The following is a 21,890-nucleotide window of genomic DNA, read 5'->3' on the forward strand; positions in this document are numbered from 1 at the left end:
ACATCTCTGTATATTATATCACAGTACATGCTAGTCACTCTGCCTACATTTCTGTATATTATATCACTGTACTTGCTGGTCACTTTGCCTACTGTACTCACTGGTCACTTTGCCTACATTTCTGTATATTAAATCAGAGTACTCACTGGTCACTCTGCCTATATTTCTGTACATTACACAGTACTCGCTAGTCACTCTACCTACATTTCTGTATATTATATCACAGTAGTCGCTAGTCACTCTACCTACATATCTGTATATTGTATCACAGTAGTCTCTAATCACTCTGCCTACATCTCAGTATATTATATCACAGTACTCGCTAGTCACTCTGCCTACATTTCTGTATATTATATCACAGTAGTCGCTAGTCACTCTACTTACATATCTGTATATTATATCACTGTACTCGCTAGTCACTCTGCCTACATCTCTGTATATTATATCACAGTACTCACTGGTCACTCTGCCTACATCTCTGTATATTATATCACAGTAATCTCTAGTCACTCTGTCTACATTTCTGTATATTATATCACAGTAGTCGCTAGTCACTCTACCTACATATCTGTATAATATATCACTGTACTCGCTAGTCACTTTGACTACATTTCTGTATATTATATCACAGTACTCGCTAGTCACTTTGCCTACATTTCTGTATATTATATCACAGTACTCGCTAGTCACTCTGCCTACATTTCTGTATATTATATCACAGTAGTCGCTAGTCACTCTGCCAACATTTGCGTATATTGTATCACAGTACTCGTTAGTCACTCTACCTACATATCTGTATATTATATCACAGTAGTAGCTAGTCACTCTGCCTACATTTCTGTATATTATATCACAATTCTCGCTAGTCACTGCCTACATTTCTGTAAATTATATCACAGTAGTAGCTAGTCACTCTGCCTACATCTCTGTATATTATATCACAGTACTCGCTAGTCACTCTACCTACATATCTGTATATTATATCACAGTAGTAGCTAGTCACTCTGCCTACATCTCTGTATATTATATCACAGTACTCGCTAGTCACTCTACCTACATATCTGTACTGTATATTATATCACAGTAGTAGCTAGTCACTCTGCCTACATCTCTGTATATTATATCACAGTACTTGCTAGTCACTTTGCCTACATTTCTGTATATTATATCACAGTACTCGCTAGTCACTCTGCCTACATTTCTGTATATTATATCACAGTAGACGCTAGTCACTGCCTACATTTGCGTATATTGTATCACAGTACTCGCTAGTCACTCTACCTACATATCTGTATATTATATCACTGTACTCGCTAGTCACTTTGCCTACATTTCTGTATATTATGTCACAGTACTCGCTAGTCACTTTGCCTACATTTCTGTATATTATATGATATAACTCGCTAGTCACTGCCTTCATTTCTGTATATTATATCACAGTACTCGCTAGTCACTCTGCCTACATTTCTGTATATTATATCACAGTAGTAGCTAGTCACTCTCCCTACTTTTCTGTATATTATATCACAGTAGTCTCTAGTCACTCTGTCTACATCTCTGTATATTACATCACAGTACTCGTTAGTCACTCTGCCTACATCTCTGTATATTATATCACAGTACTCGCTAGTCACTCTGCCTACATCTCTGTATATTATATCACAGTACTCGCTAATCACTCTGAATACATTTCTGTATATTATATCTAGAGATGAGCGGTTCGGATTCTGTGGAATCCGAACCGCTCCGAACATTGGGGATCCGAGTCCACCCGAACCCTGTTCGGGTGTTCACCGCCTGACTCGGATCCCCGTTCGGGGCCGAACGGCGGCCGCCTGATGTCGGATTCTCACTAGAGAATCCGACATCAGGTCTCCTCGCGTGTAGGGCAGAGCGCAGTGATAGCGCTCTGCCCTACACAGACACAGACACACAGCCGCCAGCGGCAGCTGTGTGTTTGTTACAGCAGCCAATGAGAGTCACACAGACTCTCATTGGCTGCTGCACGGAGGGAGCCGGCTGGAGCTCACACATGAACTCCGTCTTCCGGCTCCCTCCTCAGCGTGTGACAGAGCGGACGGCGCGGGAGCGGGGATACAGGTAAGTTTTATTTTTTTTATTTTTTTACTTGTCAAAGGTCCGGGGGCGCTACTGGGGGGGGGGTCTGCACTACTGGGGGGGTCTGCTACTGGGGGGGGGCTATACTACTGGGGGGGCCATACTACAGAGGGGCCTGCTACTGGGGGGGCTATACTACTGGGGGGGGGTCTGCACTACTGGGGGGGGGTCTGCTACTGGGGGAGGCAATACTACTGGGGGGGCCATACTACAGAGGGGCCTGCTACTGGGGGGGGCTATACTACTGGGGGGGGTCTGCTACTGGGGGGGCCATACTACTGGGGGGGATCTGCACTATTGGGGGGCCATACTACAGAGGGGCCTGCTATTGGGGGGGGGCTATACTACTGGGGGGGTCTGCACTACTGGGGGGGGGTCTGCTACTGGGCAGGGCTATACTACTGGGGGGGCCATACTACAGAGGGGCCTGCTACTGGGGGGGGCTATACTACTGGGGGGGGTCTGCTACTGGGGGGGCCATACTACTGAGGGGCCTGCTACTGGGGGGGGCCATACTACTGGGGGGGCCTACTACAGGGGGGGCCATACTACAGGGGGGGCCCATACTACAGGGGGGGCTACTACTGGAGCAGCCTACTACTGGGGGGGCCTGCTACTGGGGCAGCCTACTACTGGGGGAGCCATACTACTGGGGGGGCATACTACTGGGTGGCATGCTAATGGGGGGCATACTACTGGGGGGGCCTGCTAATGGGGGACATACTACTGGGGGGGCCTGCTAATGGGGGGCATACTACTGGGGAGCATTCAACTGGGGGCACTGCATAGTGGACCGTACTACTAAGGGGACTGCATAGGGGGCACCACTGCTGGGGGACATTGTGTAAGGGACACCGCTACTGTGGGCATTGTGTAAAAGGGTCACTACTGTGGGCATTGTGTAAAAGGGGCACTACTGTGTGTCGTAACATAAATAAGAGACACTACTTTATGGTGTAATGTGAATCAGGCCCTATGTGCGGTGTAATGCTAATAAGATTGTGCACTGTGACTCCTAGGGCCGTAGCCCACTTTGTAAACAAGTACTGTGACTCTGCTGGCCGTACCCCACTGGGTGGGTGCACTACTTTTCATTTCTGTCACTGCTGTGTGGCAATGTGTCATAGATGTGCTTTATACTGTGGTGTCTGTGTCGTTGTGCCGCTGCTTTGTCGCTTAGTAACCAGTCAGCTCACTGCAACCTTTGGCCAATAATGTTGAAAACAATATTATAAGCTGTGATATGGTCTAAATTGACTGGAAATTAATGTTATTGAGGTTAATAATACTCTAGGAAGAAAAAAAAGACCAATTTATGTGATTTTAGCTTTTTTTGTCAATTTTTGTAAAAAAATCCAAATCCAAATCCAAATCCAAAGCCAGTCACCGCAGTTTGGCAAATCCAAATCCAAATCCAAAGCCGGACGACGAATTAGAACCAAATCCAAATCCAAATCCGGCAAAAATGGTCCGGCGCACATCCCTAATTATATCACAGTAGTCTCTAGTCACTCTGCCTACATTTCTGTATATTATATCACAGTAGTCTCTATTCACTCTGCCTACATCTCTGTATATTATATCACAGTACACGCTAGTCACTCTGCCTACATTTCTGTATATTATATCACTGTACTTGCTGGTCACTTTGCCTACTGTACTTGCTGGTCACTTTGCCTACATTTCTGTATATTATATCACAGTACTCACTGGTCACTCTGCCTATATTTCTGTACATTACACAGTACTCGCTAGTCACTCTACCTACATTTCTGTATATTATATCACAGTAGTCGCTTGTCACTCTACCTACATCTCAGTATATTATATCACAGTACTCGCTAGTCACTCTGCCTACATTTCTGTATATTATATCACATTAGTCGCTAGTCACTCTACCTACATATCTGTATATTATATCACTGTACTAGCTAGTCACTCTGCCTACATCTCTGTATATTATATCACAGTACTCACTGGTCACTCTGCCTACATCTCTGTATATTATATCACAGTAATCTCTAGTCACTCTGCCTACATTTCTGTATATTATATCACAGTAGTCGTTAGTCACTCTACCTACATATCTGTATATTATATCACTGTACTCGCTAGTCACTTTGCCTACATTTCTGAATATTATATCACAGTACTCGCTAGTCACTTTGCCTACATTTCTGTATATTATATCACAGTACTCGCTAGTCACTCTGCCTACATTTCTGTATATTATATCACAGTAGCCGCTAGTCACTCTGCCTACATTTGCGTATATTGTATCACAGTACTCGCTAGTCACTCTACCTATATATCTGTATATTATATCACAGTAGTAGGTAGTCACTCTGCCTACATCTCTGTATATTATATCACAGTACTCGCTAGTCACTCTACCTACATATCTGTATATTATATCACAGTAGTAGCTAGTCACTCTGCCTACATCTCTGTATATTATATCACAGTACTTGCTAGTCACTCTGCCTACATTTCTGTATATTATATCACAGTAGTAGCTAGTCACTCTGCCTACATTTGCGTATATTCTATCACAGTACTCGCTAGTCACTCTACCTACATATCTGTATATTATATCACTGTAGTAGCTAGTCACTCTGCCTACATCTCTGTATATTATATCACAGTACTCGCTAGTCACTCTACCTACATATCTGTATATTGTATCACAGTAGTAGCAAGGCACTCTGCCTACATCTCTGTATATTATATCACAGTACTCGCTAGTCACTTTGCCTACATTTCTGTATATTATATCACAGTAGTCGTTAGTCACTCTACCTACATATCTGTATATTATATCACTGTACTCGCTAGTCACTTTGCCTACATTTGTGAATATTATATCACAGTACTCGCTAGTCACTTTGCCTACATTTCTGTATATTATATCACAGTACTCGCTAGTCACTCTGCCTACATTTCTGTATATTATATCACAGTAGTCGCTAGTCACTCTGCCTACATTTGCGTATATTGTATCACAGTACTCGCTAGTCACTCTACCTATATATCTGTATATTATATCACAGTAGTAGGTAGTCACTCTGCCTACATCTCTGTATATTATATCACAGTACTCGCTAGTCACTCTACCTACATATCTGTATATTATATCACAGTAGTAGCTAGTCACTCTGCCTACATCTCTGTATATTATATCACAGTACTTGCTAGTCACTCTGCCTACATTTCTGTATATTATATCACAGTAGTAGCTAGTCACTCTGCCTACATTTGCGTATATTCTATCACAGTACTCGCTAGTCACTCTACCTACATATCTGTATATTATATCACTGTAGTAGCTAGTCACTCTGCCTACATCTCTGTATATTATATCACAGTACTCGCTAGTCACTCTACCTACATATCTGTATATTGTATCACAGTAGTAGCAAGGCACTCTGCCTACATCTCTGTATATTATATCACAGTACTCGCTAGTCACTTTGCCTACATTTCTGTATATTATATCACAGTACTCGCTAGTCACTCTGCCTACATTTCTGTATATTATATCACAGTAGTCGCTAGTCACTCTGCCTACATTTGCGTATATTGTATCACAGTACTCGCTAGTCACTCTACCTACATATCTGTATATTATATCACTGTACTCGCTAGTCACTTTGCCTACATTTCTCTATATTATATCACAGTACTAGCTAGTCACTTTGCCTACATTTCTGTATATTATATCACAGTACTCGCTAGTCACTCTGCCTACATTTCTGTATATTATATCACAGTAGTCGCTAGTCACTCTGCCTACATTTGCGTATATTGTATCACAGTACTCGTTAGTCACTCTACCTACATATCTGTATATTATATCACAGTAGTAGCTAGTCACTCTGCCTACATTTCTGTATATTATATCACAGTACTCGCTAGTCACTCTGCCTACATTTCTGTATATTATATCACAGTACTCGCTAGTCACTGCCTACATTTCTGTATATTATATCACAGTACTCGCTAGTCACTCTGCCTACATTTCTGTATATTATATCACAGTAGTAGCTAGTCACTCTGCCTACATTTCTGTATATTATATCACAGTAGTCTCTAGTCACTCTGTCTACATCTCTGTATATTACATCACAGTACTCGTTAGTCACTCTGCCTACATCCCTGTATATTATATCACAGTACTCGCTAGTCACTCTGCCTACATCTCTGTATATTATATCACAGTACTCGCTAGTCACTCTGCCTACATTTCTGTATATTATATCACAGTAGTCTCTAGTCACTCTGCCTACATTTCTGTATATTATATCACAGAAGTCTCTAGTCACTCTGCCTACATCTCTGTATATTATATCACAGTACACGCTAGTCACTCTGCCTACATTTCTGTATATTATATCACTGTACTTGCTGGTCACTTTGCCTACTGTACTTGCTGGTCACTTTGCCTACATTTCTGTATATTATATCACAGTACTCACTGGTCACTCTGCCTATATTTCTGTACATTACACAGTACTCGCTAGTCACTCTACCTACATTTCTGTATATTATATCACAGTAGTCGCTTGTCACTCTACCTACATATCTGTATATTATATCACTGTACTCGCTAGTCACTCTGCCTACAACTCTGTATATTATATCACAGTACTCACTGGTCACTCTGCCTACATCTCTGTATATTATATCACAGTAATCTCTAGTCACTCTGCCTACATATCTGTATATTATATCACAGTAGTCGCTAGTCACTCTACCTACATATCTGTATATTATATCACTGTACTCGCTAGTCACTTTGCCTACATTTCTGTATATTATATCACAGTACTCGCTAGTCACTTTGCCTACATTTCTGTATATTATATCACAGTACTCGCTAGTCACTCTGCCTACATTTCTGTATATTATATCACAGTAGTCACTAGTCACTCTGCCTACATTTGCGTATATTGTATCACAGTACTCGCTAGTCACTCTACCTACATATCTGTATATTATATCACAGTAGTAGGTAGTCACTCTGCCTACATCTCTGTATATTATATCACAGTACTCGCTAGTCACTCTACCTACATATCTGTATATTATATCACTGTAGTAGCTAGTCACTCTGCCTACATCTCTGTATATTATATCACAGTACTCGCTAGTCACTCTACCTACATTTCTGTATATTATATCACAGTAGTAGCTAGTCACTCTGCCTACATCTATGTATATTATATCACAGTACTCGCTAGTCACTCTGCCTACATTTCTGTATATTATATCACAGTAGTAGATAGTCACTCTGCCTACATTTGCGTATATTGTATCACAGTACTCGCTAGTCACTTTGCCTACATTTCTGTATATTATATCACAGTACTCGCTAGTCACTCTGCCTACATTTCTGTATATTATATCACAGTAATCACTAGTCACTCTACCTACATATCTGTATATTATATCACAGTAGTAGCTAGTCACTCTGCCTACATCTCTGTATATTATATCACAGTACTCGCAAGTCACTCTACCTACATATCTGTACTGTATAATATATCACAGTAGTAGCTAGTCACTCTGCCTACATCTCTGTATATTATATCACAGTACTCGCTAGTCACTTTGCCTACATTTGCGTATATTGTATCACAGTACTTGTTAGTCACTCTACCTACATATCTGTATATTATATCACAGTAGTAGCTAGTCACTCTGCCTACATTTCTGTATATTATATCACAGTACTCGCTAGTCACTCTGTCTACATCTCTGTATATTACATCACAGTACTCGTTAGTCACTCTGCCTACATCTCTGTATATTATATCACAGTACTCGCTAGTCACTCTGCCTACATCTCTGTATATTATATCACAGTACTTGCTAGTCACTCTGCCTACATTTCTGTATATTTTATCACAGTAGTCTCTAGTCACTCTGCCTACATTTCTGTATATTATATCACAGTAGTCTCTAGTCACTCTGCCTACATCTCTGTATATTATATCACAGTACACGCTAGTCACTCTGCCTACATTTCTGTAAATTATATCATTGTACTTGCTGGTCACTTTGCCTACTGTACTTGCTGGTCACTTTGCCTACATTTCTGTATATTATATCACAGTACTCACTGGTCACTCTGCCTATATTTCTGTACATTACACAGTACTCGCTAGTCACTCTACCTACATTTCTGTATATTATATCACAGTAGTCGCTTGTCACTCTACCTACATATCTGTATATTATATCACAGTAGTCTCTAATCACTCTGCCTACATCTCAGTATATTATATCACAGTAGTCGCGAGTCACTCTGCCTACATTTCTGTATATTATATCACAGTAGTCGCTAGTCACTCTACCTACATATCTGTATATTATATCTCTGTACTCGCTAGTCACTCTGCCTACATCTCTGTATATTATATCACAGTACTCACTGGTCACTCTGCCTACATCTCTGTATATTATATCACAGTACTCGCTAGTCACTCTACCTACATTTCTGTATATTATATCACAGTAGTAGCTAGTCACTCTGCCTACATCTCTGTATATTATATCACAGTACTCGCTAGTCACTCTGCCTACATTTCTGTATATTATATCACAGTAGTAGCTAGTCACTCTGCCTACATTTGCGTATATTGTATCACAGTACTCGCTAGTCACTCTACATACATATCTGTATATTATATCACAGTAGTCTCTAGTCACTCTGCCTACATTTCTGTATATTATATCACAGAATTCTCTAGTCACTCTGCCTACATCTCTGTATATTATATCACAGTACACGCTAGTCACTCTGCCTACATTTCTGTATATTATATCACTGTACTTGCTGGTCACTTTGCCTACTGTACTTGCTGGTCACTTTGCCTACATTTCTGTATATTATATCACAGTACTCACTGGTCACTCTGCCTATATTTCTGTACATTACACAGTACTCGCTAGTCACTCTACCTACATTTCTGTATATTATATCACAGTAGTCGCTTGTCACTCTACCTACATATCTGTATATTATATCACTGTACTCGCTAGTCACTCTGCCTACAACTCTGTATATTATATCACAGTACTCACTGGTCACTCTGCCTACATCTCTGTATATTATATCACAGTAATCTCTAGTCACTCTGCCTACATATCTGTATATTATATCACAGTAGTCGCTAGTCACTCTACCTACATATCTGTATATTATATCACTGTACTCGCTAGTCACTTTGCCTACATTTCTGTATATTATATCACAGTACTCGCTAGTCACTTTGCCTACATTTCTGTATATTATATCACAGTATTCGCTAGTCACTCTGCCTACATTTCTGTATATTATATCACAGTAGTCACTAGTCACTCTGCCTACATTTGCGTATATTGTATCACAGTACTCGCTAGTCACTCTACCTACATATCTGTATATTATATCACAGTAGTAGGTAGTCACTCTGCCTACATCTCTGTATATTATATCACAGTACTCGCTAGTCACTCTACCTACATATCTGTATATTATATCACTGTAGTAGCTAGTCACTCTGCCTACATCTCTGTATATTATATCACAGTACTCGCTAGTCACTCTACCTACATTTCTGTATATTATATCACAGTAGTAGCTAGTCACTCTGCCTACATCTATGTATATTATATCACAGTACTCGCTAGTCACTCTGCCTACATTTCTGTATATTATATCACAGTTGTAGATAGTCACTCTGCCTACATTTGCGTATATTGTATCACAGTACTCGCTAGTCACTTTGCCTACATTTCTGTATATTATATCACAGTACTCGCTAGTCACTCTGCCTACATTTCTGTATATTATATCACAGTAGTCGCTAGTCACTCTGCCTACATCTCTGTATATTATATCACAGTACTCGCTAGTCACTCTACCTACATATCTGTATATTATATCACAGTAGTAGCTAGTCACTCTGCCTACATCTCTGTATATTATATCACAGTACTCGCTAGTCACTCTACCTACATATCTGTACTGTATAATATATCACAGTAGTAGCTAGTCACTCTGCCTACATCTCTGTATATTATATCACAGTACTCGCTAGTCACTTTGCCTACATTTCTGTATATTATATCACAGTACTCGCTAGTCACTCTGCCTACATTTCTGTATATTATATCACAGTAGTCGCTAGTCACTCTGCCTACATTTGCGTATATTATATCACAGTAGTCGCTAGTCACTCTGCCTACATTTGCGTATATTGTATCACAGTACTCGCTTGTCACTCTACCTACATATCTGTATATTATATCACTGTACTCGCTAGTCACTTTGCCTACATTTCTGTATATTATATCACAGTACTCGCTAGTCACTCTGCCTACATTTCTGTATATTATATCACACTCACAGTAGTCGCTAATCACTCTGCCTACATTTGCGTATATTGTATCACAGTACTCGTTAGTCACTCTACCTACATATCTGTATATTATATCACAGTAGTAGCTAGTCACTCTGCCTACATTTCTGTATATTATATCACAGTACTCGCTAGTCACTCTGCCTACATTTCTGTATATTATATCACAGTACTCGTTAGTCACTGCCTACATTTCTGTATATTATATCACAGTACTCGCTAGTCACTCTGCCTACATTTCTGTAAATTATATCACAGTAGTAGCTAGTCACTCTGCCTACATTTCTGTATATTATATCACAGTAGTCTCTAGTCACTCTGTCTACATCTCTGTATATTACATCACAGTACTCGTTAGTCACTCTGCCTTCATCTCTGTATATTATATCACAGTACTCGCTAGTCACTCTGCCTACATCTCTGTATATTATATCACAGTACTCGCTAGTCACTCTGCCTACATTTCTGTATATTTTATCACAGTAGTCTCTAGTCACTCTGCCTACATTTCTGTATATTATATCACAGTAGTCTCTAGTCACTCTGCCTACATCTCTGTATATTATATCACAGTACACGCTAGTCACTCTGCCTACATTTCTGTATATTATATCACTGTACTTGCTGGTCACTTTGCCTACTGTACTTGCTGGTCACTTTGCCTACATTTCTGTATATTATATCACAGTACTCACTGGTCACTCTGCCTATATTTCTGTACATTACACAGTACTCGCTAGTCACTCTACCTACATTTCTGTATATTATATCACAGTAGTCGCTTGTCACTCTACCTACATATCTGTATATTATATCACAGTAGTCTCTAATCACTCTGCCTACATCTCAGTATATTATATCACAGTACTCGCTAGTCACTCTGCCTACATTTCTGTATATTATATCACAGTAGTCGCTAGTCACTCTACCTACATATCTGTATATTATATCTCTGTACTCGCTAGTCACTCTGCCTACATCTCTGTATATTATATCACAGTACTCACTGGTCACTCTGCCTACATCTCTGTATATTATATCACAGTACTCGCTAGTCACTCTGCCTACATTTCTGTATATTATATCACAGTAGTCGCTAGTCACTCTGCCTACATTTGCGTATATTGTATCACAGTACTCGCTAGTCACTCTACCTACATATCTGTATATTATATCACAGTAGTAGGTAGTCACTCTGCCTACATCTCTGTATATTATATCACAGTACTCGCTAGTCACTCTACCTACATATCTGTATATTATATCACAGTAGTCTCTAGTCACTCTGCCTACATCTCTGTATATTATATCACAGTACACGCTAGTCACTCTGCCTACATTTCTGTATATTATATCACTGTACTTGCTGGTCACTTTGCCTACTGTACTTGCTGGTCACTTTGCCTACATTTCTGTATATTATATCACAGTACTCACTGGTCACTCTGCCTATATTTCTGTACATTACACAGTACTCGCTAGTCACTCTACCTACATTTCTGTATATTATATCACAGTAGTCGCTTGTCACTCTACCTACATATCTGTATATTATATCACAGTAGTCTCTAATCACTCTGCCTACATCTCAGTATATTATATCACAGTAGTCGCTAGTCACTCTGCCTACATTTCTGTATATTATAACACAGTAGTCGCTAGTCACTCTACCTACATCTCTGTATATTATATCACAGTAATCTCTAGTCACTCTGCCTACATTTCTGTATATTATATCACAGTAGTCGCTAGGCACTCTACCTACATATCTGTATATTATATCACTGTACTCGCTAGTCACTTTGCCTACATTTCTGTATATTATATCACAGTACTCGCTAGTCACTTTGCCTACATTTCTGTATATTATATCACAGTACTCGCTAGTCACTCTGCCTACATTTCTGTATATTATATCACAGTAGTCGCTAGTCACTCTGCCTACATTTGCGTATATTGTATCACAGTACTCGCTAGTCACTCTACCTACATATCTGTATATTATATCACAGTAGTAGGTAGTCACTCTGCCTACATCTCTGTATATTATATCACAGTACTCGCTAGTCACTCTACCTACATATCTGTATATTATATCACAGTAGTCTCTAGTCACTCTGCCTACATCTCTGTATATTATATCACAGTACACGCTAGTCACTCTGCCTACATTTCTGTATATTATATCACTGTACTTGCTGGTCACTTTGCCTACTGTACTTGCTGGTCACTTTGCCTACATTTCTGTATATTATATCACAGTACTCACTGGTCACTCTGCCTATATTTCTGTACATTACACAGTACTCGCTAGTCACTCTACCTACATTTCTGTATATTATATCACAGTAGTCGCTTGTCACTCTACCTACATATCTGTATATTATATCACAGTAGTCTCTAATCACTCTGCCTACATCTCAGTATATTATATCACAGTACTCGCTAGTCACTCTGCCTACATTTCTGTATATTATATCACAGTAGTCGCTAGTCACTCTACCTACATATCTGTATATTATATCACTGTACTCGCTAGTCACTCTGCCTACATCTCTGTATATTATATCACAGTAGTCGCTAGTCACTCTGCCTACATTTGCGTATATTGTATCACAGTACTCGTTTGTCACTCTACCTACATATCTGTATATTATATCACAGTAGTAGATAGTCACTCTGCCTACATTTCTGTATATTATATCACAGTACTCGCTAGTCACTGCCTACATTTCTGTATATTATATCACAGTACTCGCTAGTCACTCTGCCTACATTTCTGTATATTATATCACAGTAGTCGCTAGTCACTCTACCTACATATCTGTATATTATATCACAGTAGTAGGTAGTCACTCTGCCTACATCTCTGTATATTATATCACAGTACTCGCTAGTCACTCTACCTACATATCTGTATATTATATCACAGTAGTAGCTAGTCACTCTGCCTACATCTCTGTGTATTATATCACTGTACTCGCTAGTCACTCTGGACAAAAGACCAGGAATGATGATGTTCGTCCATGTAAGATGACGTTTTGCCTCGTTCTGAGTTCCGTTTTTTTGGAGGGAAAAATCCGAACTCCACGTGCAAACTCGAACCTATCCGAGCCTGCACATCCCTAGTAATTATATCACAGTAGTCGCTAGTCACTCTACCTACATATCGGTATATTATATCACTGTACTCGCTAGTCACTTTGCCTACATTTCTGTATATTATATCACAGTACTCTCTAATCACTTTGCCTACATTTCTGTATATTATATCACAGTACTCGCTAGTCACTCTGCCTACATTTCTGTATATTATATCACAGTAGTCACTAGTCACTCTGCCTACATTTGCGTATATTGTATCACAGTACTCGTTTGTCACTCTACCTACATATCTGTGTATTATATCACAGTAGTAGCTAGTCACTCTGCCTACATTTCTGTATATTATATCACAGTACTCGCTAGTCACTGCCTACATTTCTGTATATTATATCACAGTACTCGCTAGTCACTCTGCCTACATTTCTGTATATTATATCACAGTAGTAGCTAGTCACTCTGCCTACATTTGCGTATATTGTATCACAGTACTCGCTAGTCACTCTACCTACATATCTGTATATTATATCACAGTAGTAGGTAGTCACTCTGCCTACATCTCTGTATATTATATCACAGTACTCGCTAGTCACTCTACCTACATATCTGTATATTATATCACAGTAGTAGCTAGTCACTCTGCCTACATCTCTGTGTATTATATCACAGTACTCGCTAGTCACTCTACCTACATATCTGTACTGTATATTATATCACAGTAGTAGCTAGTCACTCTGCCTACATCTCTGTAATTATATCACAGTACTCGCTTGTCACTCTACCTACATATCTGTATGTTATATCACAGTAGTAGCTAGTCACTCTGCCTACATTTCTGTATATTATATCACAGTACTCACTATCAAAGAATGGGCGTAGATATTTGTTGTATCCTCTCATTAGCTTTTGTATTGTTGGGGGAAGAATCTCTCCCTCCTTTCCTTCAGCATAAACAATGGAACAGTACATGATGCTGGTGGAAATAAAGGGGAAAATAATTATTACAACTTCATATCTGCCAGCAAAACTTAGACTGGACACACTACAGTACAGTGACTTGCACCAGTTATGCTGTTTCATTCCTTCATGTTTGCTGCTGTGATTTTGCCTAATAAAGTGGATTGTGGTGTGTTAAATATACTAAGATTTGAGGAATTACTATTGCCATGGATGTATCTTTAGTGGGTGCAGGATGTGCCATTGCTATAGGGCCCAGAGGCTTATGGGGCCCCGGACTCAGATTTTACACTCAGCGGAAACTGCAATCTTCTCAGCCCTGAATGCCCTGCAGACATGGCGCTGCCCTGTTTGGATGGAGCACTTAAAGTAACGGCAAATAAGTTATTAGATAAGAGGTCAATGGCATATAGGGTAGATGCATTAAGCCGCTAAGAGATATAGGGGTCTATTTACTAAGCCTTGGATGGAGATAAAGTGGCCAGAGATAAAGTATCAACCAACCAGCTCCTAACTGTCATTTTTCAAATACAGCCTGTGACATGGCAGCTAGGAGCTGTTTGACTGGTAAATAGACCCCATAAAGTGGATGGAGATTAACCAACCAGCTCCTAACTGTCATTTTTCCAGCACAGCCTGTAATTTGACTGTGTTCAAAAGCTGATTGATTGGTACTTTATCTCTCGCCAAGGCTTGATACATGTCTCCCATAATCTTTTAAAAGAGGCAGATTTCCCGCTATACAATATAGGCACTTGCCTAGAGCCCGGCCTGGGGGGCCCATGGACAGGGCTGTATGCAGGGCTTTTCTGGCGGATCACGAACTCTGATGTAAATATCAATGGGCGCACCGCGCTGGCTGACTGAAGACTCCGGAGGCTACGCTGACAGCCTGCTGTGCCTGCTCCAGGGGCGCACACTAGTTTCTGTACTGCGTTGTGCCTGTGACATCATGATGCAGGAGCGTATAACGTCACATGAACAGAGAGAGGAGCCAGGACCAGCGAAGGATGAGCAGCAAGGGGAGTGTGAGACACTAGAGGCTGCTATTAAATATTGTATAGGAGATGGGGACTGGTACTATATGGGGGAAGGAGGAGGGGCGGCTGGGTGACGCTGATTACCTAGCTGGTATTAAATACTATATAGAAGATGGGAGCCTGCACCAATATGTGAGGGAGAGTCACTGATCTAAAATGTGGTAACTGAGTGGAATAATAATGGAATTAGAGGGATATGGTGCAATCAGTGTAGGTGGGACAGTAATATAATACAGTCAGTGAGTGAGGGGTAAAATATAATAATAGTACTTAGGAGGGAGAGGGTACAATCAATGAAGAATGTGCAGTAATATAATACAGTCAGTGAGTGAGGGTGTAATAATGGGAATTAGAGGGTAGGGGACATGGAGCCTGATTCAGACCCGGACGCTATGCTGCGCTCGCTCGCATTGAGTGATTTTTAGCAATCTGCTCATGCGTATGAGTCGCAATGCGCGTGCACGAACCAGTCATTGCGATGGGAAAGAGCTCGCCCGTAGCCCGCAGCCTGGACGCTATTTTGAGTGACAGATAGTGCCGTTTGTGGGTGGTAACAAGGGAAGGTGCATGAAAACGGGTGTGTGGATGTGCAAATGCAGACGTGCCCGACCGTCAGAACGGCGTTTAATGGGTGTGCATAATTAGAAAAATAGCGTCATTACACACATGACTAGGTTGTATTTTAGCCTGAACTGCTCGCAATGCTGTGGTCTGAAAAGGCTATCACAAGCAGCTCCGATGGCTCTCGATGTTCCCGAACAATCCTACAACTGTTGGAGATGACGTATGTTGCAAGTGGCAAAGGGGCGTTTTTATACAGGTGCGAGCGCATAGTGCAGCCGCTCGCTATTACTTAGTGGGCGGCTTTACGCGACACAGTGCGAGCGCATGATTTAAATAGCTGGCCCCTTTTATCCAGCGAGCAGACGCAAATAGCGTCCGGGTCCGAATCAGGCCCATGGTGCAATCAGTGAAGGGGGAAAGTAATATAATAGAGTCTGTGAGTGATGGATTTAATAATGGGAAGGTGTGCAGTCAAGCGCGGAATGCTAACCTAATGTAGGTGGGCCACGAACCCTAACTAAGGGCCTGATTCACTACCGTACGCAACTGCGTATGCAATAGCGATTACGCACACAGTTCAACTGGGATAGTATGCTAATACATTGCAATCACTATTCCCTTGCAGCTCTATATAAGGACGCCCACTTTACCTACCACACATCCATAATGTTTAGCAAGACTGCAAAACCACCGGTATAATCGAGTACCATCGCAGCCTCACGCACACTTGTACAAGCTCTGACCTTACTCAGAAATTGCTAACAACCACGCACACTATCAGGCCTTAGGCTGCGTAGGGCATCACAGTGAATAATTTATGCAGACCCCTGCAATGGCGTTGAAACGCACTGGCACGCCTGCATTCGCCCAACCCTTCCCCCCATTACAACTAGGGGTGAGCGGGTTCGGATTTCTGAAATCCGAACCCCCCCGAGCCCCCCCGATCCGAGTCCGATCCGAGTCAGGCTCGACTTTTCCCGCCTGACTCGGATTCTGAAATCGAGGCAAAACGTCATCTTCCCGCCTTCCGAGTCTCGCGGGTTTTGGATCCTATATAAGGTACCCACGTCGGCGCCATTTTCTCACTCGGCTGTGGACAGTGAAGAGGGAGGGTGGGAGTTAGGGCTGTGTAGTGTAGTGTAGTGTAGTGTAGTGTAGTGCTGCTGTTGTCCACTACTTCAAAGTCCATAGGGGCTGGCTGTGTTGTGCTGTGCTGCTGTTGTTAATAGGGGCTGTGTCCACTACTTCAAAGTCCATAGGGGCTGGCTGGACTGTGTTGTGCAGTCAGTTCTCCATAGGGGCTGTGTCCACTCCAAAGTCCTGTGCAGTGTCCCAGTCCTAAAGGAGTGCTGTAGTGTTGTCCAGGGGGTGCTCTGTCCATCAGGGGTGCTCCCCCCAAGTGCTAAAAAAATAATATATTTTCTGTGTTTGTGAATTGTGTGCGCAGTAGCCGCACGTGCATCAACAAAGTAGTGCCAAGCGTGCGCCTGTCTCATAAGTAAAGGGCCGGCTGGCTTGACCGTTAAGGGTGCTGTAACCCCCGAAAGTACACTCCAGTCCAAACCAAAAAATAAATTATTTTCTGTGTTTGTGAATTGTGTGCGCAGTAGCCGCACGTGCATCAACAAAGTAGTGCCAAGCGTGCGCCTGTGTCATAAGTAAAGGGCCGGCTGGCTTGACCGTTAAGGGTGCTGTAACCCCCGAAAGTACACTCCAGTCCAAACCAAAAAAAAAATTATTTTCTGTGTTTGTGAATTGTGTGCGCAGTAGCCGCACGTGCATCAACAAAGTAGTGCCAAGCGTGCGCCTGTGTCATAAGTAAAGGGCCGGCTGGCTTGACCGTTAAGGGTGCTGTAACCCCCGAAAGTACACTCCAGTCCAAACCAAAAAAAAAATTATTTTCTGTGTTTGTGAATTGTGTGCGCAGTAGCCGCACGTGCATCAACAAAGTAGTGCCAAGCGTGCGCCTGTGTCATAAGTAAAGGGCCGGCTGGCTTGACCGTTAAGGGTGCTGTAACCCCCGAAAGTACACTCCAGTCCAAACCAAAAAAAAAATTATTTTCTGTGTTTGTGAATCGTGTGCGCAGTAGCCGCACGTGCATCAACAAAGTAGTGCCAAGCGTGCGCCTGTGTCATAAGTAAAGGGCCGGCTGGCTTGACCGTTAAGGGTGCTGTAACCCCCGAAAGTACACTCCAGTCCAAACCAAAAAAAAAATTATTTTCTGTGTTTGTGAATTGTGTGCGCAGTAGCCGCACGTGCATCAACAAAGTAGTGCCAAGCGTGCGCCTGTGTCATAAGTAAAGGGCCGGCTGGCTTGACCGTTAAGGGTGCTGTAACCCCCGAAAGTACACTCCAGTCCAAACCAAAAAAAAAATTATTTTCTGTGTTTGTGAATCGTGTGCGCAGTAGCCGCACGTGCATCAACAAAGTAGTGCCAAGCGTGCGCCTGTGTCATAAGTAAAGGGCCGGCTGGCTTGACCGTTAAGGGTGCTGTAACCCCCGAAAGTACACTCCAGTCCAAACCAAAAAAAAAATTATTTTCTGTGTTTGTGAATTGTGTGCGCAGTAGCCGCACGTGCATCAACAAAGTAGTGCCAAGCGTGCGCCTGTGTCATAAGTAAAGGGCCGGCTGGCTTGACCGTTAAGGGTGCTGTAACCCCCGAAAGTACACTCCAGTCCAAACCAAAAAAAAAATTATTTTCTGTGTTTGTGAATTGTGTGCGCAGTAGCCGCACGTGCATCAACAAAGTAGTGCCAAGCGTGCGCCTGTGTCATAAGTAAAGGGCCGGCTGGCTTGACTGTTAAGGGTGCTGTAACCCCCGAAAGTACACTCCAGTCCAAACCAAAAAAAAAATTATTTTCTGTGTTTGTGAATTGTGTGCGCAGTAGCCGCACGTGCATCAACAAAGTAGTGCCAAGCGTGCGCCTGTGTCATAAGTAAAGGGCCGGCTGGCTTGACCGTTAAGGGTGCTGTAACCCCCGAAAGTACACTCCAGTCCAAACCCAAAAAAAAATTATTTTCTGTGTTTGTGAATTGTGTGCGCAGTAGCCGCACGTGCATCAACAAAGTAGTGCCAAGCGTGCGCCTGTGTCATAAGTAAAGGGCCGGCTGGCTTGACCGTTAAGGGTGCTGTAACCCCCGAAAGTACACTCCAGTCCAAACAAAAAAAAAAAATATTTTCTGTGTTTGTGAATTGTGTGCGCAGTAGCCGCACGTGCATCAACAAAGTAGTGCCAAGCGTGCGCCTGTGTCATAAGTAAAGGGCCGGCTGGCTTGACCGTTAAGGGTGCTGTAACCCCCGAAAGTACACTCCAGTCCAAACCAAAAAAAAAATTATTTTCTGTGTTTGTGAATTGTGTGCGCAGTAGCCGCACGTGCATCAACAAAGTAGTGCCAAGCGTGCGCCTGTGTCATAAGTAAAGGGCCGGCTGGCTTGACCGTTAAGGGTGCTGTAACCCCCGAAAGTACACTCCAGTCCAAACCTAAAAAAAAATTATTTTCTGTGTTTGTGAATTGTGTGCGCAGTAGCCGCACGTGCATCAACAAAGTAGTGCCAAGCGTGCGCCTGTGTCATAAGTAAAGGGCCGGCTGGCTTGACCGTTAAAGGGTGCTGTAACCCCCGAAAGTACACTCCAGTCCAAACCAAAAAAAAAATTATTTTCTGTGTTTAGCCGCACGTATATATCAAATCGATATAACATAAATGGAGGACCAAACTTTCTCCGATAAAAATAAAATAGAGAAAGATCAAGAACCACTTCCTTCTAGTGCTGAAGCTGCTGCCACTAGTCATGACATAGACGATAACATGCCATCAACGTCGTCTGCCAAGGCCGATGCCCAATGTCATAGTAGAGGGCACATACAATCCCAAATGGCAAAGTTCAGGAAAATGACCTTGAAAAAGACATTTAAATCAGCTGAAGAGAAACGTAAACTTGCCAATATGCCATTTACGACACGGAGTGGCAAGGAACGGCTAAGGTCGATCCCTAGTATGTTCATGACTAGTGGTTCAGCTTCACATGACGATGGAAGCACTCCTCCCACTAAAAAAATCAAAAGAGTTAAGCTGGCAAAAGCACAGCGAAGAACTGTGCTTTCTAAGAAGATATCACAAATCCCCAAGGAGAGTCCAAGTGTGGTGGTGGTTGCGATGCCTGACCTTCCCAGCACTGGACGGGAAGAGGTGGCTCTTTCCACCATTTGCATGCCCCCTGCAAGTGCTGAAAGGAGCACCCACAGTCCACTTGCTGATATGCAAATTGAAGATGTCACTGTTGAAGTACAACAGGATGAGGATACTGGTGTAGCTGGCGCTGAGGAGGAAGTTGGCGAGGAGGATTCTGATGGTGATGTGGTTTGTTTAAATCAGGCTCCGGGGGAGACAGTTGTTGTCCGTGGGATGAAAAAGCCCATCACGGTCATGCCTGGGCAGAAGACCAAACATTCCACCTCTTTGGTCTGGCAATATTTCTATCCAAATCCGGACAACAACTGTCTTGCCATATGTACCATATGTAAAGGTGAAATAAGTAGGGGTAGGGACGTCAACCACCTAGGAACATCCTCCCTTATACGGCACCTGCAGCGCGTTCATAAAAAGTTACTGTCAAGTTCAGAAACTTTGGCTCAGACCGTAAGCAGTCCAGGGACACCTAAATCCCGTTGTCCTGTTGTATCCAAGCGCCTGCAAACCACACCGTCAACTCCCTCCTCGTCAATTTCCTCCTTAGTCAGGATCGGAAGTAGTCCTGCAGGCCATATCACTGGCATGACTGACTCTCCTATCCGGGATTCCTCCGGAGGATCCTGCATTGCTACGCCTACTGCTGCCGCTGCTGCTGTTGCTGCTGCTGGGAGTCGTTCATCATCCCAGAGAGGAAGTAGGAACACCACTACTTTTACTAAACAATTGACCCTCCAACAGTCCTTAGCGAGGAGGATGAAGTACGACAGCAGTCATCCTGAAGCAAAACGTATAACTGAGGCCTTGACTGCTATGTTGGTGTTAGACGTGCGTCCGGTATCCGCCATTAGTGCAGTGGGATTTAGACAATTGATGGAGGTAGTGTGTCCCCGGTTCCAAATCCCGTCTAGATTCCACTTCACTAGGCAGGCGATACCGAGACTGTACAGAAACGTCAGAAAAAGTGTCCTCAGTGTCCTGAAAAATGCCGTTGTACACAATGTCCACTTAACCACGGACATGTGGACAAGTGGAACAGGGCAGACTAAGGACTATATGACTGTGACAGCCCACTGGGTAGATGTATCACCTTACGCAGCAACAGCAGCAATGTCACCAGTAGCAGCATCTCAGAAACGCCAGCTCGTTACAAGGCAGGCTACGCTGTGTATCACCGGTTTCAGTAAGAGGCACACCGCCGACAACCTCTTAGAGAAACTGAGGGAAATCATCGCCCAGTGGCTTACCCCACTTAGACTCTCCTGGGGATTTGTGATATCTGACAACGCCACCAATATTGTGCGGGCATTACATCTGGACAAATTCCAGCACGTCCCATGTTTTGCTCACACAATAAACTTGGTGGTGCAGAATTTTCTGAAAAGCGACAGGGGCGTGCAGGAGACGCTTTGGGTGGCCCGAAAAATTTCTGTCCACTTTCGCCATTCAGCGGCTGCGTGCCGAAGACTGGAGCGCCAGCAAACACTCTTGAACCTGCCCCGCCATCACCTGA

At 42.5% G+C, this 21,890-nt stretch overlaps 1 protein-coding gene across 1 annotated transcript in view; it reads right to left on the reverse strand.

Annotated features, from left to right (window-relative positions):
• Positions 1 to 14,594, reverse strand: part of LOC148518906 (gamma-aminobutyric acid receptor subunit pi-like) — a 107,293-nt gene extending 92,699 nt beyond the window's left edge. Inside the window, exon 1 of the mRNA XM_088477008.1 lies at positions 14,486 to 14,594. Coding sequence (XP_088333134.1) covers positions 14,486 to 14,594 — 109 coding nt within the window. The remainder of the gene's footprint in view (positions 1 to 14,485) is intronic.
• Between the last annotated feature and the right edge of the window lie 7,296 nt (positions 14,595 to 21,890).

This window comes from Taudactylus pleione, unplaced genomic scaffold (assembly GCF_031769625.1).
Source record: "Taudactylus pleione unplaced genomic scaffold, aTauple2 ptg000198l, whole genome shotgun sequence".
In the NCBI taxonomy this organism is placed as follows: Eukaryota; Metazoa; Chordata; class Amphibia; order Anura; family Myobatrachidae; genus Taudactylus; species Taudactylus pleione.